Below are 12,656 nucleotides of genomic sequence, written 5' to 3'. Positions count from 1 at the left end.
GACCGAACATTTAATACCATTTGGAAATAGCAAAGCCAGGGAAATACCTTAAAGCGAAAATCGTCAACCAGAGGGAAGGAATCCAAGCAATTAAATATACAGTTGAACTTCCCTAACTCGTATCTCCATAGTCCACAAAAAAACTTTGAGTTATAGAGACTTCGAGTTATGGAAGGAAATGTGTATGAAATTTGACTTCTATTGACAATTCTCGAGTTCGAGTTATGGAGAACTTCGAGTTATGAAAGTTCAACTGTACATCATATATATATATATATATAACAGTCACACACAGTTGACAGTCTGTGGTCCTTAACTCCTCATACAACCATTATTATCGCCAAAGTACGGAGCCGCAACAAAATCCTCAAGTCGCTAGCCGACAGCATATGGGGAAACCACAAAGAAACGTTGTTGGCAACTTACAAGGCAATCGGACGACCGGTCCTTAACTACGCTCCATCAATATGAACGCCTGAATACAGTTAAACGCAGACGAGGGAGCTCCAGACCTGTCACTACATTTCGGACTACGACAGGATGCCTTTTGATATCTCCTATTGAACATCTACATACTGCGACCCTTATGCTCCCAGTTAAGGAGTATAATGAACTCCCTTTCAGTGAATGGCATACTTGGAGTCAAACCACCATCCATTGCAGACGAAGAGCTTGAGTTTTCACGAGGAACGAGAGTGACCTTATGCAGCTTCGCTCTGGATACTGAAGCTGGATAAACTACTACCTATCCAGAATAGACCCTGACATATCCAATATATGTCCTGCGTACAATGAGTCACCGCATGACAATGGCCACCTCTTTGCATGCCCGGCCAACCCCACTCATTTGACACTCCTCTCCCTTTGGTCCAACCGTTTTTTTCAAAAATTTCAGTGCCAAATTGCAGTTCTATATCATATTTGAGTTTTGTTTTCATAGCGGTTTTATAAAAGCACAAGCACTCTATAGCTGCTTGTGCTTATATTCAGATTGACAAAAAGTTGAATTTTTCAAAGATGTCTCCTTATTCACCCAAGACTGAAGTGGGGTGATAATATGTAAACTCCTAAACATCGAGCATTTTTTGTGTTTGGCCTGTATATAATTTGGGTTTTTGATCGGATCAAAAATCGAATTTTGCTACGTACTGCAAATAGCGCACGACACGGCCGAACTCAGCTCTTCCTTAGCTCATTTATTTACAGACTTCTCACGACGAATAGAGGCAAGCTTTATCAGTTCCACTAATCGTACAAGTCCGTACGTATTGAAATATGCTAATAATGTACAAGTATGAAGATTACAAAAGCAATTTATTATAGATTAAGAAGTCGATGATTGATGCGAGGAAAACACTCAGTTTACCTCTGCAGCTCAACGAAATAATAACAAACAACGCAAGTGACACCGATGCTAACAATGTATGCTGAAATCTGTTTGGTGATTTTGACAAGCGTTTGTCTGTTGTCCTCGGCAGAAATCAGCGAGTATGTAATAAAATCAGAGCGGTAAGTACTTAAACTTATTGAATTACTCGAAAAAGTCGGTTTTCCATGAGATTTTCGTTGTAAATATCGCCAGACTACCGCCTGACCTCAACTTTATGCCCACGCTGGGCAATGGACACATGGGCTATACTGTGTTTGGCGATGCCATCTTCATGAATGGTGTCTACAACGGCGAGGGAGGCAATAGTCGCCGTGCGCGTATCCCCAATTGGCTTAACTTAAGCGTAGCCACGATTAAGTACGAAGAATGGGAGCTCGCCATCATACCGGATATGTTCGAACTGCAACTGCAAGACGGTTATTTCCGCTGGCAGTTTGCCTATGAGGCGAATGGATTGAAGCTGAAATTAGAAGAACGCACATACCCGCACCGCTACTACAATCGCGCATTGATCTATGAACTTTTCGTGCACTGCACTGGGGCTATAGGTAAAAAGCGATGACGTCTGCTAATCACCTGACATGCAATGCACTTCCGCTTCTGATACATATTTGCTGTAATGCATGCTCTTCATTTAGATCCACTGCTAATCAAGTTGACCCGCAAGCCCGGTGGTGAAAGCGAAGCTTTTGACTTCTCACCATTAGACAGCACCAACGGTACAGTGAGATACAAGATGCTGCAAGGTGTAACCCGCCGATTAGAACACCGAAAGTTTCAAACCGAGCCACGTAAGATTTTCGTGGCATTCAGCGATGACTGGGAGAATGAGCATACCATCGAACTAAGTGCTGGCCAAGAAGAGCTTTATTACCGCTTTGTGATTACGGCAGACGAAAGAGAGGAGATTGCACGACAGGAAATGGCTGAAGGTATATACATAAGTCTATCATCATAATAAAAGATAACGGTAATTATTTACAGCAATAAAACTTACTCCGGAGATACTTTTTCAAAGGCATGCCTTAGAGTGGAGAGCATTTTGGAGTGATTTTAATATACAGATTGACGGCAATTTGGAATTGGTGAGATATGAGAAATAGTTGTTAAATCATTGAAGCTTACATAAAAGCATTTTTCAGTCGCATATAGTTAACGCCGGCATATTCTATTTGGCCAATTCCCTGCCCTCCTTAAACACAAGCCACCCGAATGGCGCATACTTTGGACTCAGCCCAACCGGCATAGGACGGGGTCAGCTCGACGCCGACTATGAAGGACACAATTTTTGGGATACAGAAATCTGGATGCTTCCAGCTATCACACAGTTCAGTACGCGCTGGGCAGAGGCGCTGCTGCAGTACCGATTTGAACATCTGCCCGGCGCACGATATAACGCAAAGCAAACTGGCTACCAAGGGGCACGGTAAATTAAATATTTTGGACAAAATTATCTATTTCTAATGCATTAATGCAAAGGTATCCCTGGGAGAGCGCCTACACTGGTACAGAAGTGACGAACCCTTGTTGTCCCGAGATTGCCGCCCAGGAAATCCACATCTCACCCGATATCGTATTGGCACTGCAGCACCACTATGCAGTAACACATTCCAAGGAGTGGTTATGCCGCGTTGCCTGGCCAATTGCGAAGGAAGTGGCCGCGTTCCTGGTTAATCGTGTCAAAGATGACGGCCGAAAGTTTCATTTAGATGGTAAAACTTTCAAGTAACAGTAGAGCTGATCCGCAATTACACGCAATTTGTATATATTACCGTTTGTAGGTGTCATGGGTCCAGATGAAGACCACTCCAATGTCACCGACAATGTCTACACAAATGTAGTTGTTAAACAGTCTCTAGAGTTCACAAGGTACAGTTTCGAGTTGAACCTCAGACTATGTATAAACGTTAATGTTGCGATTTGAACAGTTTTGCGTGTTCCATGTGTGCTTTAGCCGACGGTCGGCCCGATGTTTGGTTAGATATCGCACGGCGCATGCAAATCTTATACGACGAAAAACTGGATTACCACCCGCAGCACTTGGGCTACAAGCGCGGTGAGATTGTGAAGCAGGCAGATGTCGTTCTACTGGGCTATCCCATACAGTATGCCATGTCCAAGTAAGAATCAAGCACCATTTTAAATAATAGTCTATAAACAGTGAAGAAATGAATATTTTACCGTATCTAGCGTTACACGACGCAACGACCTGCTCAACTATGAGGCGGTAATCCGTGAGTCCGGACCGGCCATGTCATGGTCGATGTTTGCCATTAACTTTTTGGATGTCAAAGATATAGAAAAAGCTAGCTTATATTTCCAAAGGGGCTACAAGGATTATATACGGCCGGAGTTTAAGGTATGGTTGTCCACGCGAGGACTGTCATGTGAAGTTATGACTTTGTGTTTGTAGGTCTGGAGCGAGAACAAAAATGGCTTTCAGGGTTCAGCGAACTTTCTCACGGGCATTGGTGGTTTTCTGCAAACAATTATCAATGGCTACGGTGGCGTACGTGTGCAGTTGGATGGAAATCAGTCCGTAATGATAATTCAAAAAACTTACCTCCTGCCCACGAGCAAAGGCTTCACGATCAATGGTAAGCTTGGGATATATGAACTGCACTCCGTTGCTTGTGGATATTAATTCCTTTTATTTAGGCATTAAGTTTGCGCAATCAAGATTTTCGTTGAAAATTCGTACAAATGGAACAACAACATTAAGCTGTGTGGAAAAGGGCGACTTGAATATTGAGCTATTAGTCGACTCCCAGAAGTATGCAGTACATGAGCATTTCTCAAGTAAGTGGCAGACATCAATTTCAGAACAAAAACAAATATTTTTTGTTTTCATTTCAGTCGCCCTTACCGGAAGTACAGCTTCACTTCGCACGACTTAAACAGCAAATGCTTTTCCGTATTGTGTCTGGTTTCATGCATCTCAGATTTATTGTAGACATTTAGAAAAAATAGGTTATTCTACAATACTAGTTTATCTTGAACGACTATTTAATAAATGTTGTGAGCTGTGGGTCCTCTGCGCTTGGTGACCACTTTATAATTGTCCGTTTGGGCTATTGCAATTTTCGTTTTGGTATTGTATGGGAATGCAGACTGGTTACGACTGGTTAATTATATTGTGAAAGTTTAGGTTATCATAGGGCTACAATACTTAACGATACGAAGAGTTCAACCGCAAATTGCTTAAATAAAAAATTTTACATAGGAAGTATCCTATTTATATTTGGATATTGTGGCGCCAGTAACAGCAGCGGTTTGCTTGCCGCCGCTAAGCACCACGAACGGTGTCTTCGTTTCCTTTTGCTTCTGCTGCAGCATAGTGAGTGTGCCCAAAGGAGTGTCTGTGGAGCTCATCGTCTTCATCAACTTTAAATATAGAAAAGGTTTGTGATAAAATATTAAATTCTTACTTTGGCAGATTTGTGAGCGTTACTTACGCCTTCTTGTTCCATTTTCTTCAAACGTTTCTCGATTTTGTTCTTTCCCGGCCCCTTGCCATGGAATTTATGGGACAAATAACGGAAAGCTTCCTTCGAGTTGAGAATACGGCCATTGTCATCAATGTATTCCAACTTCACATTTGGTTTGAAAGTGTCTTTGTCTTTAAATTCCATAATAGGACCGGCGTGGAAACGATCACGTCGTCCAAACTTATCATCTTCCCTGAAATTTGCATAAATATATATTTTTATTGAAGTAAAATAAATCGTATGAAGTCTGGTTTACTTACACTGCCGATTTGTCTTCAATGGAATAATTCTTTGCTTGCAGATGTGCCATCTTTGAGTTGCTTGGCCTATTGTGCTCCTCCTTCTCTAAATAGCCCTTCGAAAGGGCTAAGCGTAAAGCGTTCGCCACACCAGCGCTAACGTCTGGCTCCTCATCCAAAATGGCAACTTCCTCCAAATTATCGCCCATATCTTCAAATTCCGCTGGCTGTACGACTTCATCTGGATTAACTGAATTCCACGTTCCATGATTAAGTTCCGGTTCATTGTGTCGATCGTTATATCGATCTTCGTTGCCGTCATTCGTTTCGAAGTCCATCATATCATTGGAGTCTTCGTCTCGATTGCCAGCCATGCCATAGGTGGGTATATCACCAAGGGTACGACAGAACTCAGCAGTAGCGTTGAGTACAATGTTGCCGTCTGCACCACGGATGCCACCCTCGCCGTCAGCACCATCAACAGGTTCTGTTTTGATCTCATCCTTGATGCTGTTTATATCGATTGGAAGTGATTTCTTAATTATATTCTCTTTTTGTTTTAGCTTTCGTGCTTTGGAAAGAATACGTTCAAGGTCATCGTCAGCTTCTTCCATCTTTACTTGTGAAACAGCATCTTTTGTGTCATCTATATCCATACTTTCTGCGTCCCGATTCCGATCTCTTCGGCTCCCTAAGTGCTGCTCCAATGGCTCATCAGTCAATGGAAGCAGGTCTTCGACTTTCAATTTTTTCCTTAGTTTCTTTACTTTTTTCTTCGGTTTCTTGAATCTAAAACGAAAGAGTAAACATATTAAGTGGGCGCATGGTTGAAATATATTTGTTTGTTTTTACTTTGTCAACTCAGCTTCGGAATATGTATCAGAAGCAAGTTCGATTCTAGCATCCTCCAAGGTTTCCAATCGCTTTCCTGCGAGTTTTGTTTTTATCTTAAAAGAAAATTGTCAATAAGAATTTGAGCATGATTAATTCGTGAGATTACCTCTAGCAATTTTCTACGATGCTCACGTTGTTCCTCTACGTTATCGCCTATGACAAATTCTTTCTTTTTCTTATTTCCGTCAATGTCCTCGTCGTATTTCTCCAATATTCCACGTTCAATTGGATTACCCAGCTCGTCATACTGTTCTTCGTATACGTTGTATCCGTAGCTTAGAGGATTTTGTTTCTTATTTTCAACATTTTTACGATACCGCTCTTCGTCAATCAAATTCACGTTTATCAGAGCATCTTCTTCCTCGTCCAAAACGTCTTTATCTTTCAGAGTCAGTATGACTGATTTACCTTCAGTGAACTCATCCATATCGTGTTCTACTCGTAAACCTTTGAGATGCTTATCATTGTAAGCCTTTCGACGTGCTGCCTCTTTTTCTTTTTCTACTAAATCGTTTACGCCAAATTCAGCATCCATTTCTTCAATCATTTTCGCCTAACAATGAAATCATATTTTAAAAAGAATAAAATGTTTACTTTGCATTTTAATACAAACCCTCTTTTCAGCTTCCCTTTTTTCATCAATAACCCGACGGTTTCGTGATACCCATTTAGATACATCATCCGTTTCTTCGTCAGATTCACCTAATGTACGTATGCGTGCTAATTGCTCCTCCAAGAACCTTTTCTCCTTTCGTTGCTTCAGTTTCTCCCTCATTTTTTCTGCTTCGGCCTTTTCTTTTAAATTTGACGCAGGTTTATGCAAAAATTCCCCCCATTCGTCTTTATAAGAGGACAGTTCTTTTTCTCCCGGCTGAACCTTTTTGGCTTCCACAGCAGCTGCGGTTGAAGAAGCTGGCTTTAAGGGCCCACTATCTACTTCGAGAGGTTTCAGCCCTAACTTAGCGCGTAGTTTATTTGTTTCTTCGATGGAGAGACAATCGCCTGCGCCATTTTCAGGAATAGGTGAAGGGGATCTGGTTTCCCGAGTCTGCCGATCTTTTGATTTATCAATTACTTTCTCACGTTCTCGTTCCCGGTCGCGATCTCGATTACTTCTGTCATGTTCAAAACGTTGTTCTCGAGCTCGCTCACGGTCACGTTCTATCCTGTCACGCTCTTTTTCTCTTAGTTCTCGGTCTCTATCTCGAGCACGATCCCTTTCTCGATCTCGATCTCGTTCTCTTTCAATTCGTTCTCGTTCCATATCTTTTTCTTTACGGCGCTCCAATTCCCGTTCCCTTTCATAGCGGTCCCTTTCCTTTTCCCGCTCACGTTCACGAATCCAATCTTTATCCTTTTCCCTATCCTTTTGGCGTTCATGATCCTTTTCCCGTTCTATAATATGCTTTGACAACTGTGGCGGCGGTGGTGCTTCACATTCAATATCACTATCTTGTCCATAAGTTCTTAATGGGTTCTCATCAAGAGGTACCTCAACGCAATCAGAACCTAAAAATGAAAAAACACGCTATTAAATCATAAAAATTTTAATTTTGATAATCGCTTTGTACGATGATGTCAATTTCAAAAACGCTTTCAAATAGTGGCGAAATTTTTCATACATTTTCAATATCTGCCGCAAATCTGAAAAATAGTAAAAAGAAGAGAAAAACGCGATGATTTATCATAAACACGTAAATGATTGTGTAACTCTTGGAATAGTATAAAAATATAATTTACATTTCTTTACAACATGATTTAAATCGCTCTTTGAATTAATGTTTTATGCTATTCCAATAAAAGCGGCCAGGTCCAAATTGACGCCGCTTACACTGAGTTACACACTAAAATACTGTGTACAATATATCAGCGCACTACAGTGCACTTACTGTCATCTGAATCCGACTCTTCTAAAGCAATAACTTCTGTATGATGGCGACGTTCCTTTTCACGATCGTGGTCACGATCACGATGTTTTTTATGGCGATGCCGATCCTTGTGTTCCTTATGGCGTTTGTGCTTGTGGTGACGATGCGAAGATGAACTTTCCCCTTCATCAATTCCTTCAATGCTACGATGTTTGTATTTTTTATCTTTTTTATGTTTTTTTCCACTTGAAGAAGATCCCATTTTTACTTATTTGCCAAAAATGCGCAAAATTTACAATTTATTCAACGAATACCCCGAAAATATTTTCCAGAAATCAGTAAACGTTTATGAATGTTAGTTTGACGTTTAAGAGAAACAACAAAATGTCAAAGTAGTGTATTCGCCGATAATATTATTGTGAATATAAAAAATTAAACACCTGATTTTTATTTTATATGGTTTATTTGGGTTTTCATTAGTGTATACATTATGAAATAGACTTTATTTAAAATAATCACTTTATAAAATTCTGATAATGTCAACAAAAGACTTACAACATAAATAGGTTTTAGTTTAAGAATCACTTTAAATGATATTTTAGTGTTTTTCTAAGCTAGCGGCTTGTTTCGCAAATGTTACCTTTAGTGCATTTAGACGCACTAATTCTTCCCGTAATTCTGTGTATTCCAAATATGATAAAGTTCCTTGAAGCAGCATAGCGCATTTAAGTTGTAGCACACGTGCTAGTTCTGTTTGTTTACGTTTTAAGGTGCTCACTTTTTTGGACACATCTTCCGATTCCTTGGCCGATTCTGATGATGACTTTGAATGCTTTTTAGATTTCTTATGTGATTTGTGAGTTTCTTCTTGTTTCTGTAAAAATATTTATAATATAATATTTGGATATTTTATTATTTTTATTTCAACTTAAGAATAATCAGTCTGCTTACCTTTGATTTGCCCATTTTCAGGATTCACAATAAACAATGTGCCGTCAACATTGATGAACTGTCAAAAGCTGAATAACAAAACTGCTTTACCTACACGGCGGTAACAACGGGAAATTCAAACAAGTCAAACGCGATCGTGAAGAATTTTATTTACCTCTGTTATTTGTTACAAATTATATAATAAAATAATTTAAATAAAATACTTCAGTCAACATGGCAGATGCAAATGAAACATTAAGTATCCTCAATGCTGAGGCACGTAGGCAAATGGAAACTAAACGAGACAATGAATTATGCAAGATCAGGAAATTACGTTTGATCCTGGATAACTTACAAAAAATAAGAATAAATAAATTGGATTTACCCGATAGTGGTGAACAAGTCGATTATACTTTAAAAGTACTTGACGTGAACGACTATTTGCATATGAATGTTGGAGGAGGAGACGACTATCTTCTAGGTAAAACTATTAATAAAATAGAATAATTTCTTCTAATAAATATTTTCCCTAAATAGGCTTGAAAACTCTACGAGAGTCTATAAATTTGACTTATACTGAAAGGAAAGCTATACGCGAAGAAATTGTATCCTTATTACGTTTAAATTTACAACCAATCATTGATTTTGGTAAAAAGTTGAAGGCAGAAGTGCCTGATGTATTTATCGAACTTGGTACGCCACCACCAGTTGGAAAATGTGCCTCCAAAAAGCTCTCTGGATTTAATCAAATAATTTCCTTGGAGTCCCAACATCGTTCTAATTTGCAGAAACTCGCAGAAGCTAGTAATCGTAAATGTGCTTATCTTAAAACTGCAGCAGAGTTGAAAATGGGTCCATACTTGGCACATGAATTAGAGCTCTTACATGTCCAAGGAAGACTAACGCAAGAGAAATCCAATATTTTAAGAAACTACTTTACTAATGAATTGCTGGCACGAACAGAGCATTGCGCGAAAGCACTCAAAGAAGTTGAAAATTATATAGATATGGAGACAGAAAAAATTGCGGGAGCAGAGTCAAATTAGTGCATCTTCAAACTTTTTTTTATCCATATATAATATTAAGTGAAAAATATGTAATAAAAAGAAATAATGTATTTTTCTAGATGTATTTAGCATCCTTTAGTGGCAACACTTTATCCCACCCATATCACCGCACGCCTCTTACCCGGAAAACCGGCTTTCAGCTGTCATTATTTCATGAAGTTTGTATTTTTTTGTTTGTATTTTTCGACGCCAATTTTATTCTCACATAAATAGTTAATGCTCTAAAGCTGAAATAATATCTGAATTTCAAAATGGCCTCTGATGACATAAAGGAGAATTCCGAAGTTAAAGAATCTAGTAATGCTAATAGTGTAGAACCACCTCCGCCGCAGGACACGGAGTCGCCTCCTATAATCGATTTGGAACTCCCTTCAAATATTACCGCAAATTCTTTAGGGGAAAGCGAAGAATCTGACGAAGATAAAGATGAAACAGGAAGTGTAATAAGTACGGCGACGACTACTACATCGCGTAGTAAATCGCCCAATAACAGGAAGAATTCAAAACCACGAAAAAAGTCGAAAAAGACAGTAAAACCACTTTACAAATATATGTACGCATGTATAGAAAAACCATTACCTAGTTCAAAGATCCTAACTTCCTGTTTTTGTTAAAGTTGTCATCTGCGCGAGGATCACGGTCAACCCTTATTCGGTGCACAGTTTAATCAGCATCTTATTAAGGAGCAGGCAATTTTCGCATCAGTGGGAAAGGATCGTATATCAATTTATGAGTGTCCACGGGAAAACGAGCAAGGTGATAACAATGCAACTGGAATAAAGTTGCTCCAGTGCTATGCTGATCCTGATGTATATAAATATATTTATTATTAAGAAAGCTTATTAAACAATTTATTTTTCTGCAGCCCGACGAGAATTTTTATACATGCGCCTGGTCATACGATCCTGAGAACGGCGATCCAATACTTGCAGCCGCTGGGTATCGAGGAGTTATACGCATTTTCAATCCATCGAAACATATTTGCACTAAGCACTACATTGGTCATGGGCATGCAATAAACGAATTAAAATTTCATCCCAAACTGCCTCAGTTTCTATTATCGGGCAGTAAGGATCACTCGCTTCGGTTGTGGAACATTCAAACAGATGTATGTGTGGCTATATTTGGAGGTGTTGAAGGACATCGCGATGAAGTTCTTTCATTGGATTTTGATTTACGTGGCGATCGCATTATGTCTAGTGGTATGGATCACTCATTGAAATTGTGGCGCCTTGATAAGCCTTCGATTAGGGATGCTATTGAAAATAGTTGCACATTTAATATCAGTAAAAACGCATCACCGTTTCCAACAATTAAAGAGCATTTCCCTGATTTTTCTACACGAGATATTCATCGGAATTATGTAGACTGTGTCCAATGGTTTGGAGACTTTGTTCTTTCCAAGTCATGCGAGAATTCTATTGTATGTTGGAAGCCTGGCAAACTTGAACATACCGATGTTAAAGCTCAGGATTCTACAACAACAATTATACATCACTTTGACTATAAGGAATGTGAAATATGGTTTGTTCGTTTTGCTTTCAATTTTTGGCAGAAAGTTTTAGCTCTGGGTAATCAGCAGGGCAAAACTTATGTTTGGGAATTAGATAATTCAGACCCAAATTTAACGAAATGTAGCACATTGGTACATCCTAAGTGCACAAATGCTATTAGACAGGCGTCGTTCTCCAAAGATGGATCCATTTTGATATGTGTTTGTGATGATGGCACCATTTGGCGATGGGATCGTTCAAATTAACTTTTCATTCAAATCTCAGCAAAACATTTTTCACTAAATACATATGTTAGATATAATCATACAAAATCTGTGAAGAGCATATTTTTACCCTTATGAATGTCAATGTAATTCTTATTTATTTTTATAAAAAAGTAAATCTATATAAATTATACATTTCAAAGATGTTTGGAAATCATTTTGGAACAACCGGGTCACCGATAAAAGCAAATACGCCTCTGCCATCGAGTGGGTAAACATTCAAACACTTTTTTTCTTCCCAAACTACTTTCTAAGAAAACTTGTATGCATTCTTCTACATTTGTACGCCACTGCAGCGCTTTATAAAGGGGAAATTCATCACCAGCTCTTTTCATTCGTCGTAACGCGGTTTGATAACATTTCCATGGTTGTGGTTCAACAACAAGTAAATCAGCCATGTCACAAACTTTCTCTAGAAACAGTTTTAAACCGTCATCGCCATGGTTCAAATGAATCCACATAGTTACAGAAAAACTACAAACCACGTCAAAAGTTTTACGACTCCATTTGTGCAAATATTCGTTAATTTTACGAGACTCATTTGAATCCATAACATCCAGATGTTCATAACTCACATTTAACGGAAACTCATTGCCAGTTTTAGCTCGCTTCACTAAATCTGAATCGATGTCAACACCTAGTATTTGTATATTACGCTCATGTGTTGTACCAACGCATTCATTTAAAAATGTATACAACAGCTGAGTCAGGTTTCCAGCATTGCAACCAATATCGAGAACCAAGTAGGGTTCACCAGATTGGGGATTCTCAATCCCAATCCACACATCGCGTGGTAATAATTTTAATCGTTGTCCCGCGTTGTTGAAATTATAGTAATTTATAAAGTTTCCATATTGCACAGCTCCAGGATCATTATTCCGGTATTCCATTATTAGTTGTGTATATATGTACTTTTGTTTATACAGCTGTTTGAAATGACATTTATATACACATATGTATGTATGTATACTAGCTATATGTACATTCACAGTATGTTTACATT

At 38.9% G+C, this 12,656-nt stretch overlaps 6 protein-coding genes across 6 annotated transcripts; 3 read left to right on the top strand and 3 right to left on the bottom strand.

Moving 5' to 3' along the window:
* Positions 1 to 1,350: 1,350 nt before the first annotated feature.
* LOC120767919 (protein-glucosylgalactosylhydroxylysine glucosidase) lies at positions 1,351 to 4,448 on the top strand. Its single transcript, XM_040094278.1, has 12 exons — positions 1,351 to 1,509; positions 1,583 to 1,938; positions 2,029 to 2,322; positions 2,375 to 2,475; positions 2,533 to 2,816; positions 2,870 to 3,102; positions 3,172 to 3,259; positions 3,319 to 3,510; positions 3,581 to 3,749; positions 3,804 to 3,987; positions 4,049 to 4,189; positions 4,247 to 4,448. The coding sequence occupies exons 1-12, from the start codon at positions 1,412 to 1,414 to the stop codon at positions 4,285 to 4,287; spliced, it is 2,181 nt and encodes a 726-aa protein (XP_039950212.1). The 5' UTR covers positions 1,351 to 1,411; the 3' UTR covers positions 4,288 to 4,448.
* LOC120767918 (U4/U6.U5 tri-snRNP-associated protein 1) lies at positions 4,306 to 8,232 on the bottom strand. Its single transcript, XM_040094277.1, has 7 exons — positions 7,901 to 8,232; positions 6,625 to 7,520; positions 6,118 to 6,564; positions 5,970 to 6,064; positions 5,139 to 5,906; positions 4,846 to 5,071; positions 4,306 to 4,774 (listed from the first exon to the last, which is right to left on the bottom strand). The coding sequence occupies exons 1-7, from the start codon at positions 8,139 to 8,141 to the stop codon at positions 4,622 to 4,624; spliced, it is 2,826 nt and encodes a 941-aa protein (XP_039950211.1). The 5' UTR covers positions 8,142 to 8,232; the 3' UTR covers positions 4,306 to 4,621.
* A 97-nt stretch (positions 8,233 to 8,329) lies between these two features.
* On the bottom strand, positions 8,330 to 8,885 carry LOC120768492. Its single transcript, XM_040095208.1, has 2 exons — positions 8,831 to 8,885; positions 8,330 to 8,753 (listed from the first exon to the last, which is right to left on the bottom strand). Exons 1-2 carry the CDS (start codon positions 8,843 to 8,845, stop codon positions 8,478 to 8,480), a joined length of 291 nt encoding a protein of 96 aa, XP_039951142.1. The 5' UTR covers positions 8,846 to 8,885; the 3' UTR covers positions 8,330 to 8,477.
* A 56-nt stretch (positions 8,886 to 8,941) lies between these two features.
* LOC120768490 (augmin complex subunit dgt2) lies at positions 8,942 to 10,050 on the top strand. The gene is made up of 2 exons (XM_040095206.1): positions 8,942 to 9,290; positions 9,347 to 10,050. Exons 1-2 carry the CDS (start codon positions 9,044 to 9,046, stop codon positions 9,853 to 9,855), a joined length of 756 nt encoding a protein of 251 aa, XP_039951140.1. The 5' UTR covers positions 8,942 to 9,043; the 3' UTR covers positions 9,856 to 10,050.
* Positions 10,003 to 11,734, top strand: LOC120768489 (polycomb protein esc). Its single transcript, XM_040095205.1, has 4 exons — positions 10,003 to 10,034; positions 10,090 to 10,429; positions 10,493 to 10,685; positions 10,742 to 11,734. Exons 2-4 carry the CDS (start codon positions 10,128 to 10,130, stop codon positions 11,633 to 11,635), a joined length of 1,389 nt encoding a protein of 462 aa, XP_039951139.1. The 5' UTR covers positions 10,003 to 10,034; positions 10,090 to 10,127; the 3' UTR covers positions 11,636 to 11,734.
* On the bottom strand, positions 11,733 to 12,565 carry LOC120768491 (probable RNA methyltransferase CG11342). Its single transcript, XM_040095207.1, has one exon. The coding sequence runs from the start codon at positions 12,541 to 12,543 to the stop codon at positions 11,827 to 11,829; it is 717 nt and encodes a 238-aa protein (XP_039951141.1). The 5' UTR covers positions 12,544 to 12,565; the 3' UTR covers positions 11,733 to 11,826.
* Positions 12,566 to 12,656: the final 91 nt, after the last annotated feature.

Source organism: Bactrocera tryoni, chromosome 2 (genome assembly GCF_016617805.1).
Source record: "Bactrocera tryoni isolate S06 chromosome 2, CSIRO_BtryS06_freeze2, whole genome shotgun sequence".
Classification (NCBI taxonomy): Eukaryota; Metazoa; Arthropoda; class Insecta; order Diptera; family Tephritidae; genus Bactrocera; species Bactrocera tryoni.
Note: the sequence above shows the minus strand (reverse complement) of the source record. Positions and strands in the feature narration are given on the sequence as shown.